This window comes from Mesoplodon mirus (genome assembly GCF_964341445.2).
Source record: "Mesoplodon mirus genome assembly, chromosome: 4".
Classification (NCBI taxonomy): domain Eukaryota; kingdom Metazoa; phylum Chordata; class Mammalia; order Artiodactyla; family Ziphiidae; genus Mesoplodon; species Mesoplodon mirus.
The window spans coordinates 153819474-153837918 of NC_138979.1; the positions used below are offsets into that span (position 1 = coordinate 153819474).

The following is an 18445-nucleotide window of genomic DNA, read 5'->3' on the forward strand; positions in this document are numbered from 1 at the left end:
TTCCATATGAATTTTAGGATGAATTTCTCTATTTCTGCAAAAAATGCCATTTGCATTTTTATTGAGATTACGTTGAATCCATAGGTGGCTTTGGATGGCATGGGCACTAAGAATATTATGTCTTTCATCCATGAACAAAGGATGTCTTTCCATTTATTTGTATCTTCTTTATAACTTCTTTCAGCAATGTTTTATAGTTCCCATTAATACCTCACTCCTTTTTATGGCCAAGTAATATTTCATTTTATGTATATACCATGTTTTATTTATCCATTCATCAATTGATGGACTGTTGGATTGTTTCCATCTTTTGACTGTTAATGAATAATGCTGCAATTAGTATTTGTGTACAGGTTTTTACATGGATATATGTTTTCATTTCTCTTGGATTTGTCCTTGCCTTTTAAGAAGAACTGAATTTAAATAATAGCAGAGACTCCTGTGGAAGTCTAGGCTGCTAAAAGTCATTTTAAATATAACCTGTATTTGTTGCTTTGATTAGCCATAAATGAAAAATACAGTTCTTTCTTCAGAAACTTAAGAAACCAAACATACACTTTTCTCACACTCACCACCTTGATAACTCATACACACAATTTTGCAAATACTTGCTGATATATTACTAACTGAATATACAAGAGTAGTATTCAGAGGGGCAATAATCAAGGAGAACCTACTGTCTTAAATGGGGTCTTGAAATAGGTGATAGACATTTATTGATAACAAAAAGGAAGATGATAGTCCAGGTTTAGGCAAGTCATGACTGTAAGCATGGAGGTGAGCATCCATTACACACACAAAAAAACGACTTGCTTAGAGGAGTCTAAGTGGGAAATAATGAGAGTAGAAGTTAGCAAGATGTCCTTCTCCATTTTATGTATTCTCTGGATGAAATTGTTTGTATTTGATTTATATGACTTTTTCTCTATTTACCTGACATTTCTTTCCCTCCTTAGTTCTAATCATTAATGTACTCAATCATTGACTCAGTCATTCAACAAACATTTACTGGGTGCCTTTTAAGTATCAAGCACTATGCTTGGTACTGGGGATGCAATGGTGGGTGAGATATGCTGTGACAACAAGGAATTCACAACCTGATGGAGAAGTCAAGATAGTTTCACAAACAACCATAATGTAATGTGGAAAGTGTACCATAACAGATGGATACAAATGTTTTAAGAATTATGAAGACTAAGTACAATCCCTCCAAACCATTCTGTATCTTGTCACTAGGCAAGTTCATAAAAAGTTCCATTAGCTCTGAAGAGACTTAAACACTGCTGGGAAGTTAACTTGAAGTCATTACTCTGCTTAAAAATCCTACATTGGATCCCCATTTTCATAAGATTAAGTTTAAACTCCCTCGATCCTGCTTCCGTTGTCTAAAATGTCCCCTCCTTTCTCCTACTTGGTTCTTACTTCAAACTGTAAAACTCAGCATAGATACCTCATCTAGGAAGATTTTCTTGATGTTCCACAAATTGTTGGTTAGGTGTTTTTTTCTGTATGCTTCTGATATTGCCCTGATCATATATCTGTCACTGCCCATATCATACTATCTTGTAATCATATTTTTATTTTTCCATATCCCCCTCTCTCACATGCACTGTTACATGTGAATTCCTTGAGGAAATCATCCAGGTCTTACTAGTATAGTAGGTTCCGAGTGTTTGATGAATGGATAAATCAACTGGTCAATGAACTAACTTTTCCTGTTTAGAGACAGAAGACCAAAGACGTGACATCTGAGCTGAAACTTAAAGGTTGCCTAAGATTCACTAGGGGGAGAAAAGAAGGAAAAAAGGTATTCCTGTCCAAGGCAACATTATTTGCAATGGCATAGAAATAAGAAAAAGCCCACTATGTTTAAGATGTGGCAAATCATTCTTTGTCCAGAAACTGGACACTTGTCAGAAATAAAGCTCAATCTCAGTATAAACATTTTTCAAATTACGCTAGGCAAGTCTTATGCTAGCACTACAGAATTCTTAAAATAGGATCTGTGTATTATTTTGTAGCCTAATGAAGCTTGGATAGATTGTAGCATTTAAATAACTCACTTATAGGATGTAAAGAAAAGGGAACCTCCTCGTACACTGTTGGTGGGAATGTAAATTGATTTAGCCTCTGTGGGAAATAGGATGGAAGTTTCTCAAAAAACTAAAAACAGAACTACCATATGATCCAGCAATTTCACTCCTGGGTATATATCCAAAAAAGCAAAAACACTAATTCAAAAAGATACATGCACCCCAGTGTTCATGGCAGCATTATATGTGATTGCCAAGATATGGAAGCAGCCTAACTGTCCATCAGGAGATGAACAGATAAAGAAGATGTTACACACACACAAACACACACACACACTGGACCACTACTCAGCCATAAAAAAGAATGAAATTTTGCCATTTGCAGCAACATGAATAGACTTGGAGGGCATTATGCTAAGTGAAGTAAGTTAGAGAAAGACAAATACTGTATGATACCACTTATATGCAGCATCTAAGAAATACAACAAATTAGTGAATATAATAAAAAAGAAGCAGACTCACAGATGTAGAGAACAAGCTAGAGGTTACCAGGGTGGGGAGGAAGGATGGAAGGGGCAAGTTAGGGGTAGGAGAGTAAGAGGTACAAATTATTAGGTATAAAATAAGCTACAATCATATATTATACAACACGGAGGATATAGCCAATATTTTGTAATAACTATAAAGGGAGTATAACCTTTAAAAATTGCAAACCACTATATTGTACACCTGTAACTTATAGAACATTTAAAGCAACTATACTTCAATAAATAGTTAAATAAACTCACTTATTCTTGTCATATGTACATCTTCTCAATCCAGAGTTATTATTTGAGCCTCAGATTTGAGGGCTATTTCTTAGTGTTTATGTGTATGGTAGGATGGGGGTAGGGGGTCAATTATTATTGGAAACTTATGGAACAGAGTTTTTATTTTAGTTTCCAGAATCTAATTTTGTCAAATTATGATTGAGTAGACTCTATACCTTAGGAACCCTCCAGAGTGGAACTGCACAGTAAGATATATGAGTAACTCAGGCATTAAAGGGAGAAATCAAGTCAGCTGATACTCTTTTCTCTAAATTGGCTGTCAATGAGAACTTAGTTAACTTATGTTAAGCCACTACGATATCTACAACTGTCAGTATCAACAGTCTTTCAAACTTAGCACACTAAGTGTTCAACCTCTTTCTTTCTGGAATACAGGAATAAAAAGAGCCATGATGAGTATGTATCACTTCTCTTGGGCTACTGGCAAGGACTTAGGAAGGAAAAATAACATGTGCTAGCTGTTGATGCCATCAGTTCTTTGTAGTTTTTTGTGATGGTGGTAACACATACATAAAATAAGATTTACCATTTTAATTGTGTTTAACTACAGTTCAGTGACATTAAATACATTTACATTATTCTGCAGCTATCATTACCATCTATCTCCAAAACTTTTTCATCTCCCCACACTGAAACTCCATACTCATTAAAAAATAACTTCCTATTCCTCCCTCTCCCCAGCCCATGGCAACCACCATTCTACTTTTTGATACTATGATTTTGATTTTGAATATTCTGATTACCTCATATAAGTGGAATCATACAATATTTGTCCTTTTGTGACTGGCTTAATTCACTTATTTTCACTTATTTTATAATGTCTTCAAGTTTCATCCATATTATGGCATATGCCAGAATTTCCTTCCTTTTTAAGGCTGAATAATATTCTTATATGTACATACTACATTTTGTTTATCCACTCATCTGTCAGTAGACACTTGGGTTACTTCCACCTTTTGACTACTGTATTGTGAATAATACTGCTATAAAAATAGTGCACAAATATCTGTTCAAGTCTCTGCTGTTAATTCTTTTGAATATATACCTGGAAGTGGAATTGCTGGATTATATGGTAATTCTATGTTTAATTTTTTGAGGAATCACCTTGTAGCTTTTTTAAATGTCAGGGAAACAGAGGAAGAGCAGTAAATGGAGAGTATGTAGCTATTGCCATTATAGTAATGATTGACGCTCTAAGATCTAAATTTCAATCCTACCTTAGCCACCTGTGAAATATATGACCTTGGATAAGTTACTTACCCTGTTTAAACTTCTCTTTTTTCATCTGTAAAATGAATATAATAATGCTTTACTAGATTTTTTAAGGATTAAATGAGATTATATATGTATATAATATTACTTAGTAATTTATAAAATGCTATATAAACATTTACTAGATTAACTGCACCAGCTGCCAGAAAAACTCAGCTCTGGTGCTATATTTGATTATTAACCACTGTTACTGAGCTATTCCAAATCCCAGAAAATTATTCTCTTAGGATCTGAACTGGCATAGCACTTATATTTTCATTTGGCACACCAGACCAGAATAGTTTCAGATAAGGAGCTACCCCAGGTAGTTTATTGTGACCCTGGGCAGATGCCATGGGGCTCACTACCAGAGACTACCTTATAGCTTCAGGTTCATTTGGGAGTTAATGTTGTATATATGAATACAAACCAGACCCTCTGGTCCTACCATTTCCCTGGTCTTACAAAGTATGGTCCATAGCTACAGAATAGCTTCAACCTCCTGGGAGTACCTACAGCTAGAATCTGCTAAGAAGTTCTCCCTTCCAATTCAGGTGTCGCTTTCCTTAAAAAGAAAGGGTCAATATTACTATCACTGTGGATCAGAGTACAAAATTTAAAATCTGTCTGTCCTTACTTCTTTGTCCTGGAATCTGGAGACCAGAGGCTCTAGGTGGCTAAGAAGGACAAAGCTAAAAACAAAAAAGAAACAAAGACTCATCTAGCTCTGGAAACAATGGAATTTTCTAAATTTATACAAACATCTTATGTAAATCAAGTTCTATATTACCTATAGTCTTTGGAGAGAAGCTTGATTTTTTTTCCTCCTTCTCTATCTCCTATTAATTATTCTGTTACTTCTTTAGAATAATAACAATAGTAATAATAATAATAAGGACAGATTCTAACTAGAGGATTTAGAGAATTGGTCATGACTCTTGAAACTTTTATTCTTTTTGGCAGTAAGTCAAACTCCTGAGCTTTAACCAAATGTGATTGTCATCCAGAGTGGATGAACAGTGGTTTGAATAGTCACTTCACACAATAGGTCAATGGTGCTCTTCTTATAGTCACTAATTTTTTGAGGTTAATAAAGCCAAAATTTTGGCTAAAGTTAAATAGAATGATAAGGAAGCTCCTTTCTTTTCTTTACTTTTCTCTTCTAAAGGAAAAAAAGCTCTAAAAATTACATGTGATCATTGTAGAAAACTTGGAAATTTTCATAAAATTATAGCAAAGGGTATAAAATTATACATAATTCTAACATACTGCAGTAAACAAATACTTTATATTTTCATGTATGCCTTTCCCATCTTTTTCTATTGCTCTATATACATATATCTTAACATAGTTAGGATTATACATTATATGTACAGTTCTGCATGTTTTTAAAATGTTTGTCATAAGAATTTTCCTGTGTCAGTGAATATTTTTCATAAATATTACTGTAGCCTGTATAATATTTTATCAGAAGGATACATCATTGTCTGTTTAAATTTCTGTATTGTTAAACTTTTGATTTCTTTCCATTTCTCACTAATGTAAGCAAATCTGAAATAAACATGTACAGAAAGATTTATCCATTTTCTTAAGATAGATTTCTAGAAGTGAAATTACTGGGTCAATGACTATGACTGTTTAAGAATTTACTTTTTTAGGGCCTCCCCGGTGGCGCAGTGGTTGAGAGTCCGCCTGCCGATGCAGGGGATACGGGTTCGTGCCCCGGTCTGGGAGGATCCCATATGCCACGGAGCGGCTGGGCCCGTGAGCCATGGCCGCTGGGCCTGCGCATCCGGAGCCTGTGCTCCGCAACGGGGGAGGCCACAACAGTGAGAGGCCCGCATACCGCAAAAAAAAAAAAAAAAAAAAAAAGAATTTACTTTTTTAAAGAAAATCATCTTTGGATTGTTAAAGGATTAATGACACATCAACTTGAACACATCTTTGATGACTGTGTAGCTACTCATATTCAAATAATCCCTGCAAGCATTGCTATTAATTGACTGAATCTTAATCTTTCATTTCAGACACTAGGATGCATCTCTTCCTTCTGTCGCCTATTCCTTGGGATAGAAATCAGGAGATCTGACTGAGCCCTTATACGAGCCTTGTCAGACAAGTACATATGTCCATCTTGTTTAGGACTACCTGTTTAACCCACTGCACTTAACATCCATATTTTCCTTCTTTTCTCTTACAGATGGAATGGGGCGAGTCCTTGCTCAAGATGTATATGCAAAAGACAACCTACCCCCGTTCCCAGCATCAGTAAAAGATGGCTATGCTGTCCGAGGTAAATATTTTGGTTTTCTTGAGTATCAACATACTCACATTGTAATTTTTTTTTTTTTTTCAGATTTTTGGCTCAGCCCAGGTACCTAATGACTATTACATCTATTTCCCCCTTGGCTGTCAAAATAATTTTATTCACAGATAACAATGTTAACCTACACCTATATATTTTCCAGCACAATCTTGATTAAAACTTTTCAGTGACAGTACTATAGTTACTTGAAAATTCTTACTTACCAATAAATATGTAGAGGTTGATAAAGACACTGTATCATGATTTATTCTTTCGGCCTCTACACATACCAGATGGCAGACAGTCTCGGTCTGGAAATCCAAATGTTTTCTAGTTGAAAACATCTATATGGTCCAAGAAAGGAGAGATAACTCCCAACACAGGGATAAAGTGGGGAAGTTTTTTTCTTCTGCTTTAAACTCAAACATCAATAAGGGCTTCATAGAAAGCAAGTATGAGGGAAACCTCTAATTCCGTAGAAGATTCCATATTTCAAGGCTCTGAAGCCCCAGATGGTACCAGCAGCTCATGCCTTTAGAATTGCCTGGGATTGCATAAAGCTCAAAAGCAAATACTAAGTAGCATTTGCCTGCCTAAAGTCCAATCTACGAAAGAACCCAAAATGAAAATGCAACTGAATTGCTTAGAAACTATTATTGGTTATTAACTCAAGGCTGGTATCATTGAAGAAATATCTAAAAACATTTCCCAGTTTATCAGAGCTGTTAAGGCCAATTCCTTTTTAATGGTCATTTATGGAGTCCCTTACTTGATTTTTTGGTTTTGGATTTTTTTTTTTACTCTATCTAGCTATTAAAATAATTTCCTCTTTCTTGTAATTAAATACATTCATTGACCTCCTCCGTGTTCCATTGCCATCTCTTAGCAGTATCTTTCTCTGTTGGAGACAGTAGAACAAATGGTTAAGATTATGGATTTTGAGTGATAAAAAAGTGAGTGATAACAAAGTAAGAGTGATCTGGGTTCTAGCATCAGTTCCATCTATGTAACTTTGAGCAAATCACTTAAACTTTTTGAGCCTTGGTTTTCTCATCTATAAAATGGTGATAATTATAACAGTATTTATCCCAACAGGTTATTGTGAGAATTAAGTGAGACTGTAGAAGGCCTTAAAGTATATGGCAAACACACACATACCAAAAAAGCACTCAATAGTTGTTTTTTTAATGTTTAATAATAGTACCTATTATTACTATTATTATTACTTTTTATTCTTTTATTATTATTATCACATTTTCTTAAACCATCTCTGAAAAAAGGATAACATTTATCTAAACTGTTATTCTCATAAAATGGTGGAGAGATTAATTCCTACTAGTGTATTCTTTCTCAGGAAACTGTCTTAAATGCACCTCATTCAGCTCTATCTCACAAATTAGAGTGTTCTGAAAATATAAATAACAAATCCCCAATGCCCCCTATGTTTTCTCTTCCAAATTCATTTCTTCTATAGTGTTTATTATAATGAATATTATCCAGAAAGAAAATTATTTTAGTCTTTTGATAACCTCACTGGCTCTTGTTTCTTATTCCCTCTAAAATGTAAATTCTGTTTGAACTTATAATTGGTAGCCATATTGTATTGCTATGAAATGATGAATTCTTACTTCCAGAGTAGAACAAACAACTACAGCAGATGAAACACCAGAAGAACAAGAAAGTCTATTTTTTTATATTCTTGGTAATGTAAAGTAAGAGAAAGTGAGAAAATAAATTATATTAGGCAGAATTATTCTGAAACAGTAAGTTGTTCTGTGATTATTAGATGAGGTAGCAGCAGCTCAATAAAAAGAAACTATTGCTTTTAGCTTTTCTAGTTAGCCCATGTGAGCCAGGAAAGAGCCTTTCTGCAACTGTAGAATCTATCAAAGAAATTTATATATAAAATTACCATTTAGTATATCATATTTATTCTTTTGTTTTAGAGTGGTGGTGTTTTTAGTTATTTCACACACATACGCAAACACACACACACACAAACATTTAAAATGACATCTCACGGCATAAAATGTTCAACAGATAATCCACCATGCAACTAATTCACATTATTTCTTTCCTGTGAAACGTTGCTAGTTCTCTAAGATATGGAATGTATAACAGAGACATAACACATAACAGATAACCATCATGGATATGGTTAAATTTCAAAGTAGGAATGACTGGTTAATTATGTTCAACATCATAATTAAGGCAGCAGAAGTCATCAGTGAACAAAAAGCCATGGTCTTAGTCTTTTCTGTGTTATAATACCAACCCCAGGCAGTGTTTTGGTAAAGAATATCCTTGAGGCTATTGTTGTGGCTCTCTACCTCTCTACTTTGTATACCTTCTTCTCTCCACCCCTTCTTCCTTTACTCCCATTCCTTTCTCCCCACTCCCTTTATTCTCCTTGTTTTTCTTCTCCTCTGCCTTTGCCTTAGGCCTTCCAGTAATAACCAGTGGCACCTGTGAGCATTGCTAACCCTCTAGGTGTAAAGAGGTTGCTAACTTGCTCTGGATCACTAAGCATTAGCCAGTATCCTTGAGAAACATGTGGGATAAAACTCCAAACCAGTTGGAGGATCACTTGCTTTAAGGTATGTGGGTTGAAAAATCAAGACAGTAACAAATAGCTAAAGAAATAAGAAATAGGAACAGCTTTTAAAAAATAAGAAAGAATAGAGTATAAAGAAGACAGGAGGGCCTCCCTGGTGGCGCAGTGGTTGAGAGTCCGCCTGCCGATGCAGGGGATACGGGTTCGTGCCCCGGTCTGGGAGGGTCCCATATGCCGCGGAGCGGCTGGGCCCGTGAGCCATGGCCGCTGGGCCTGCGCATCCGGAGCCTGTGCTCCGCAACGGGAGAGGCCACAACAGTGAGAGGCCCGCGTACGGGGGAAAAAAAAAAAAAAAAAGAAGACAGGAATCAAGTGATGATGATGTAAACTAATAAACCTAAAACTACATTCAGGAGGGAATGAATTTGAATGATGAAAGCAGAGAAAAGAAAATGAAAGTAGCATTTACCAGTTAGAAGCAATACAATAGTTTTATTCATATTCTTGAGGAGTTATTTCTCCCTTCACACTGATTAAGCCAACCATCTTCTTGATGCATTCACACGCTCCTATAGAGATGTGGGTGCCCATTGTCTCACAATTGCTTCTTAGATGTTAATAAAGGTAAAAATATCTCAGAATACCAAATTCACTCTCTTGAAAATGTTCAATTTGAAAGGCTTATCACTTCAGGATTAGTTTGGGGATTATTTAAGAAAAGGGAAAATTATAAACAAGCCAGTAATTATTTTGAGAACCATGTGCAACAAACAATTCTGGAAAATTATATTAAGAGAAATCCTTGCCATTTAGGTTAAGTAAATATTAAAGCTTTTTCTTTTATACATTCTGATTAAATACATGCTAATGGAAAATACAGAAAATCAAAAAGAACATTTTAACCCATTATCTCACTGTCTAGCTACTATTAACATTTTGTTGTACTTCCTTCCAGTGTGTTAAAATGCATACTAAAATTCGGTATAACCTTTTTGATTTTGAGCTAGTTCTTATTCTGTCACAAAAGTCATGTTTTAGAGTTTCTGTTTTGTCCATTTAAATCCTGTTTGGCCATAGCTGGTTTTCCAACTCATTTGACAGCCAATGGCCTTCCACTGTAGGACACTTTGGATGAAAAAGAAAGCCTTATGATATAGGAGTATTACTCATGTGATCAGAGAGATAATTTGGAATAATTAATTTAAGTTAATCCCAAAAAGCTTAAAATAATGTATTTAAGGAAATAATATATCTTTTCCCAATACTAACAATATATGGGCATTTTTCTCCTGGAAGATGATGATAAAGAATATAAAATGCCTTCTCATTCATCTGTTCTACTCCTTGCTCCCTGCTTTCCAGGCAGCAGATTTAAAATTCCGAACAACTCACCTGATTTAATCCCTCAGTATAACTGCAGCAAGTATTAATCCTGTTGTTCTAGTCTTGTCACCTACCCTTGCCACCACTCCAAACTCGTTCTACAATGTTAATTTTAGTATACACATAAATATCAATTACCCTTTTGCCTATCATCCAGTCTTAGACAGTTTGGTTCCATAATTAGAGATAAACAGAATCTTAGTCCCTCTGCCTTAGTCCTCTGTTGAAGAACAGAGGTGCCTAGTACCTCTGAAAGTTGTGCTATCTATGGCCTCTGTTTATTCAGTCCTAACATGGAAATGATGAGGCTTTTGTTATTGAAAATAAGTGAATAGCTATAAAGGATTTCAAGAGATCTAAAGAGAGCTCCCACATGGCTGGAAAATGAAAATGAGGGATAATTTTAGGGCAAATGGCTTGAGGATGATCATTTTCTATACACTGCCACGATGAATAGTTATCCAATGGTATCAATTCTATATCAAATGATATAATCAGAAATCTTCAAATAAAGACTAAAAGTGTTTTCCGGACATCAAAAAGGTGGAAGTGGGAGCAGTTTCAGGGTCTAGCATTAAGCATTATACAGTGCATTTGCTGTTAGGATTTGGTTTATATTGCTTTTATCTCTTCCTTCAAATTAAATTCTACAGTTACAAAACAGAAAAGAAAACTTATTAACAGAAATGCCAGGATTAGTGGGGGGAAAGAGTCTAAGCCTTTACAGAAATCCTTGGAATCCATCCATCTTTTCTAATGGCATACTGTGGCTTACTTAATTTCTTTCCAAGTTTTAGCTTCATCTGCCACTGTACCTCCACTCCTGCCCCCTCCCACCCAAGCTGGTAGAATTCATCTCGAAAATGGCAGCTTTTCTTTTACCTGTCTCTTTAATAGATATTTTAAAATAAATATCAGTAAGTTAGGTAGATTGATCGTTACTTTTCTGTCTTTATAATAAATAGTTAGCCTTGGTGTTGATGTAAAATCAGGACTTCTGTTGTAGTTCACTAATTTTTTATTTCTTAAGTTTTCTCTTAGTCTGAATTTGTCTGTATTCCGTTCAGTCTTACAGTGCTCTGCTCCTCAGAAAGGGTAGTCCGTGAACCAGCTGCATAAGCATCAGCTTGTTAGACATGTAGAACCTCAGGGCCTGTCCCAGACCTACTGAATCAGAATCTGTATTTTAAGAAGATCTCCAGGTGATTTCTATGCACATTAAGGGTTGAGAAGCACTGTTATAAGGGAAATGGTAAAAATGACTCCTCCGTTGGTACCAGGGACTTTCTATAATGTTGGTTGACTGAGCCTTCCTTAGCTAGCAATATAGAGGCATGTTTCCCAGGTGGAAATTTTCAGGGCAAAGTGGAGAACATAGTTAAAGTGAGATATATTCTCTCCCCAGTCAGTGTACCTTCCTTGGCAACAAAGCACCTTGCTTCTTAGAATCACTTAAAGGCTCTTTCAGTTGCTGGCCTCCCTGACACTCTATACCAACCTTGCCCTGGATTATCTCTAGCCACTCATTATATAAGGACATTTGTTTGGAGCATTTGTGCAGAACACTGATATGAGCATTTTGAGTGTGTGTATATTTGCATGTGTGGGGAACAGGAGACAAGAGGAAGACTGAAGGGCAGAGGGTTTCAAAAAAGAAATAAAGGAAGTGATCCCTACCTACCACACATTTATGAAATTATTTAAGAAAATTTACAAAGCACAATACTAATGTGTACAAGACAGTTTACAGACTTCCCACCTAAGTATTATGGAAGTGCCAAATTCATTTCTTTATTTTATCAAATATTTACTGAGCATCGGTGATGAGCTAGGCACTATGCTAGACATAATATAAGTTGTATAGACTTAAACAGAGCAGTCTTTCTGAACATTCTAAAGCTGGTGAATGTTGACTCGTATTTTGAAGAAAACAATATACATGAACCAGCAGAAAATAGAAGACATTCAAAATACAGCATTTTGCAGTGGAAAATATTATTTATTATTCATTCATGCATGTGTCTTTCTACAAAGATTCTTAGGAGCCACACTCATTTGTTTCTTGAACTTTCGAATACTTCGTGTATTGAACATTTATTGAATACCTATTATTCAGCAGGTACTAGGAATTTCCCTGAGACAAATAAGCAAGTGATTACAAATACATTAGGAAGCCATAATTAGAGTTATATCAGGAATACACTGCGGAAACAAAAGAAGAAGTAGGTGACTCTTGAGGGAAAGGAAGTCAGATATGACTTCCTAGAGAAGGTGACACTTAAGCTGAGTCTTAAAAGCTAAGAAGTCTTTAACCAGAAGGCAGGGAGAAGAAAAGGACACTCCAAGCGGTGAGAGTAGCATATGTTATGGAGCTGAAATATGAGTCATCTTGGTATTCTCAGGTACTCCTGAGAGTAGCTAGACTATAGGATGGAGGGAGTACATGAACCAGAGCCTTTACACATACTGTTTTCTTTAGGTGAATATCTATAGCTGAAGCATTTTCACTTCCTCTCTGTCTCTCTCCCTCTCCCTCTCCCTCCATCTCTCCCTCTCTCCCCATCTCTCCCTCTTCCCCCCACCCCATCTCTCCCTCTCCTTTTCCCTCTCCCTCTCCCCTGTCCCCACATATTTTTGCCTACTTAGCTCTTCCTCATCCTTCATATTCAAATCATAAATGCTTTTACCAGGGTGGCTTTCCCTGACCCTTCAGTGTAGTTCAGGTACTTTCAGTGTATGCTCTCATAAAACCGTGTTCCTTTCCTTTAGAATGGTTTTCTTAATTTGTATTTAAATACAAATTTGTATTTATATACAAATTTATATGTTCTCTAATGTGACTATTTGATTAATATCTATCTACCTCACTACATCGGTGGCTTTAAGAGTTTTGTTTTCACCACACCCATAGAAAGACACACATTAATACATTAGACATCACAAACCAATGATATACATATATAACATATACAATGCATATAAATATATATGCATGCATATATATAAAGAAAGATAAGTTTCTTGACACAATTTTCACCTTTACCATGTGTGACAAGATATATTTTCTGTTCTTTTTCTTTACAAGATGATTTTACAGCCCACCTCTATTTGTGATCTAGAGTTTGAAAAACATTGCAACAGACTGACACTGCATTAGAATAGAAACAATATCTAGTTTTACTCTCTATGCTGTCCCAGCATCTAATATAACACTAAGGGCACAGAAGACACTCAGTAGAAATTTAGTGAATGAATGAAAAAAAAAAACCTTAAAAGGTATTATTTTTAAAGTATGGTTATTCCCATTTTTATCAACAAGCAAACTGAAGGTTAGAGAAAGTTTTAGTAATTTGCTGAAAGTCCTGAGGCTAATAATAGGCAGAACCAGGATTCAGATTTAGCTTTTACTCTAAAACCATGCTAATTTTCCCTTGAGCAAGAAGTTAAAAGAGAAAACATCTAGGTTGCTTATGGGAGGTGGAAAGCTGGTAATATCTCTAGCAGAGAAATAATCAAAACTAAGTTTATTCAGTTTTGAGATGCAGTTAGTGCAGAACTCTGAAAGATAATTGACTTTTTAATTTTCTACAGTAAGAAAATTATGATTAACTTTAAAATACTGCAAAAATAAGTGTGGGGATAGATGAAACAAAATTGGTAAAATGTTGATAATTGTTGAAGCAGTGATTTCTATGTCTGTTTTAAATTGTTTCATTAAAAAAAAAAGAGGAAAGTAAAAAGAACCCATGAAAGCAGCATAAGAATACCATTGCAGGAAAACTACAATATTCTCTTTCTTACAAGTGAACACTGAAAATACAATAGCATTCCAAAAAACACCAGAAAGCCAAGAGTTTATTAACTGAGACAATGTCTAAAAAGCACAAGATACAGCATCTAGTAAGTAGAAGACACCCAATGTTAATTTTTGTTCCTCTTCACATCAGGTTAACCAAAGCCAGCTGTGCAAAAAAAGTGACATTATTAAAAGGTACTGAACCTTTTCTACCTGAGTTTCTTCATTCTGTAACACTTCCTTCAAGTGTCAAATGAAGAAAAGAATATATGTTCTTCCTACTTCACTTGCTACTTCATATATATGTCTCCATGAGTGTGTACACACATATAACACATACATACCCATTTATTTAGGACGATAGGCTAAAAGAACTTCCTATTAAAAAGTGCAAGAGTGGAAATTATGGAACAACAAGAAAACTATCTCCGGAGACACCAAGTAAAGGCACAATCTGGACCACTTCTGTTGGTGCTTGTGAGTTGTGGATACCGAAGATCAAGCTAGTAATAACAAAGCCCTTTTCTAAACTAGGAGATCAGAAAAGTATTCCACTTTCCTGAAGCCTTATCTGATCATTTGAGTCAAGTTTTAGAATTCCAACACTAGGTTCTTATTCTTTGCTATAGGTCCATTCTGATGATTGTTCTTGGTTCTGTTCATCTCACAGCTGCCGATGGCCCAGGAGATCGTTTCATCATTGGGGAATCCCAAGCTGGTGAACAGGTGAGATTCATAAGCCTGAAAGGCCCTAAAGATTTTAGTTTCATGGACTTTGGGCTTCTAATTCTACACTTCTACCATTGTTGTAATGGAAATCTTAGAGAAGGATTAGACAGGTTATCAAAAGGATGAAAGGACGGTTCCCATGAGAAAGAACCAAATGAATTATTTCTTAACTGAAAGAATCTGCATCTGTTAATATACAGCATGGTGTTGCTGGTATGTCTCAGATGACATGCCCCACAAGCATTTTCCAGCCCTGTGATTGGATGAATCTTTCTTCTGGTATAAACATTAATGTTTGAATAGAGCTACAATTTCTAAGTGGTCTTTGCAGAGTTTTCCCCAACTCGTGTTACATACAGGGAAATTTAGAAGAAGCAGATTATTTAATCTTTCTAGCTAATCATTTTGATTAATTTTTCTCATCAGAGAGCTAACCAGAGAACAGGTATTTCTTAATAGAAATGAAGCACTAATGGGCCATGGTGGAAGTACAATAGACGTCCTCTTAATTAATGCTTTGGATACCAGTAATTGGTCATTTAATTGGAAATAAGTTACAAGTGGGAAATTATCTTTTACTTTTAAAATAAATATAAATGTAACTTAAATAAATGAACATTTATTTGTCGGTAATTTGATGGAGAGCTAAGGCTCTTCTTTTAATAAGTATCTGCTATTTGAACTTCTCTTATACCCAAAAGGCATTATATGTGATTTCAAGTTTTAGTTTCTTTAAAGTGGAAAAAAATTTAAGGCCTGTGCAAAGTATCTAAGTATAGAATCCTTCTAGATTTTTATTATATTTTTATAATTTTTTTTTACAGTTGCTTCACCCATACCTAATTTGACATCAGTTCTTTTTAGCAGCTTTTTTTAAATGAGTTTTTCCAAAGGCTTAACTTAATTTTATAGGAAAAAAGTAACTCCTTTTACACTCATATGTCATTGGTTTATGTAATATTTATTTAAATATCTTAATTCAGTAGCAACTATTGCCACAAACTGGTACAAACAAGTTTGGGAGCAAACTCAGTTGAATCTTTTGGTGTACAAGAGAAGACTCTAACGGTTTCAAACAAAATGTGCTGTAGGCATCATTACATTCAATAGGAAATAGAGAGCATATGTTAATCCAGTGAGTTTTGAAAGTTGGTTAAAAGAGTACCTTCCTTATTGACTAGAGCCAAAGGGAAAACCAACGCACTTTTCTCTCCTGCTACCACCAAACACTCATAAGGATTATATAAAAATAAAGGAGGGGGGCTTCCCTGGTGGCGCAGTGGTTGAGAGTCCACCTGCCGATGCAGGGGACGCAGGTTCGTGCCCCGGTCTGGGAAGATCCCACATGCCGCGGAGCGGCTAGGCCCGTGAGCCATGGCTGCTGAGCCTGCACGTCCGGAGCCTGTGCTCTGCAACGGGAGAGGCCACAACAGTGAGAGGCCCGCGTATCGCAAAAAAGTAAATAAATAAAATAAAGGAGGAAATAAATAAATAGGGCAGTTTGAGCAAAAGCTATATCCCACGCCTTAGCATGTATTCCCATATGTACTAAAAATAGGGGTTGAGGAAGTATATAGGAGAAGGATGGTGCCAATGGTGGTAACCCTAGCTGCCTCACCTCTACATCCAAGCATTGAGGAGTACTGTGTACAGATCTCTGAAGCTAAGCATGGCACTGTAGTAATTAGATCCTTGTCCATGCTGTGCACAGGCTGGTTTTGCTCTTCATGACTGTTTTCCTGACCAAAAAACCCAACTAGACCTAGGTCCCTTTTTTATAAATAACTTGCATTATGACCTCATAACTTACTTGACCTCTTGGTATGTGTATCCATCAGCAATGGACATACAAAGCATCCATTCTTTTTAACAAAGCCCCAAAATATCAATTATTCAAGGAGTACTTCTCTGATCTTCAACTGAGTCTATCCAACATTTATCAAGCATACCTACTGTTTGTACCAAGAAGCACTGTGCTAGGTTCTAGGAATATAAAATAGATTAATACATGATTACTACTCTTAACAGTTTACATCTAGTGGAGGAGACAGAGTATAAACAACTAAATATAATACAATATATTAAGTGCTAAACTAATGCTGTCAGTCATGTGCTATGGAGCACAATAGAGAGGTTGAGCATTTTGTCCTAGAAGGGCTAGGCAGATGACATTGGAGCTGGGCCTAAGAGAGTTTTACAAAAACAGAAACAGAAATGAAAAAGGAACATTCCAAGCAGAAAGAACAGTATAAGTCAAGACCCAGTGGTGTTTGGAAAATTGCATGGTATTAGGAAATTGCAAATAGTTTGTGGTAGTTACAGCCTAGAATACTTAGGCATAGGTAGCAGATTGTTAAGAGCCTTATGGACCCTTAAACTTTATTCACTAGTTAAGACTTCCAACTGATAACAAGGAGCACAAGAAAAGTTGTGAAATTAAAAAATTGCCAACTTCTTATAAGTTCTCATAAAAGTTTGATGGGAAAAAAGATCAAAACTATAAAAAAAACAGGGTTTTTCCTCAAGCTACCTGTGATGTACTTCATCTATAACTGATGTATCATATACATACACTCTTTACAGCAATCTCAGGGGTCTTGCAAGAGCCAAATTGCTCACTTATTGAAAGTAAATACACTTGAGCACTAGGGGACCATTGCATACACTGAGACAGTTATTTACAACATGGTTTATTGGTGTACCAAAATACTTGATCTTAAATCACTTATAGTTTGGTCCTATTGGTTAGCATTGGACACTTTCAATTTCAGTTGTGTAATTATGAAGTGCTATCATTGGACAAAGCTCAAAAAATCCAACTCAATATCTCTATTAAGGAAAAATCAAGATTTTTATAGTTTTTACTTTATATAAAGTATATAAGGTACCTATATCAATAAAAATAAAAAAAGAGTTGGTAGTCTTAACAATCTAAAGGAAGTACTTCATTTGTTGCTAGAGTTTTTCCAGTTGATTCAATTCAATTGCAGTTTATATGTCTAAGTAGATATATAGATGTCTTTATATATCCAGTAATATCTTTTACATTAGGTTTAGTATAAGTGAGCTGGTGGGAATCCTTCACCTACCATTTAGAATTACGGGTTTTGGAAAGGAGCCAAATTTTTTATTTAGCAGCCACACAGAAACACTTCTTTAAAGTTGGTTTAAGCCAAGAAGTAGAGAAAATTACAGGTATAGCCACAGTAAATTTACATAATATGGTACATTGAATCAGACTAAATTGAGGGAGGGCTCCAGGCTAACACACTTCAGCTTAAGAAGCAACTACCCTGAAACTCACCTTGGGAATCACTTTCTGCCTTAGCCAAAAAGGCACTTTCAGGGAAAAAAAGGACTTCTTTAGACCTATATTAAATATTTTTATTGCACAGGCTCAGAAGATAGTTTTGACATTAGCACCTCTACTAAAAAACACATATATCAAAACATTAATGCTTTTCATCAAAAATCACTGCACTGCAAAATGGTCGTGTTTAGTGAATTAAGAGATGCACCAGATAATAAGTAGTATCTGGGGTTGAAAAAAAATTAATGCATTGA

At 35.5% G+C, this 18445-nt stretch overlaps 1 protein-coding gene across 3 annotated transcripts in view; it reads left to right on the forward strand.

The window, feature by feature from the left end:
• Positions 1-18445, forward strand: part of GPHN (gephyrin) — a 631539-nt gene that overhangs the window by 522371 nt on the left and 90723 nt on the right. For all 3 annotated transcript variants that reach the window (XM_082617455.1, XM_082617456.1, XM_082617457.1), the window contains 2 exons: positions 6315-6407; positions 14823-14878. In XM_082617455.1, coding sequence (XP_082473581.1) covers positions 6315-6407; positions 14823-14878 — 149 coding nt within the window. The remainder of the gene's footprint in view (positions 1-6314; positions 6408-14822; positions 14879-18445) is intronic.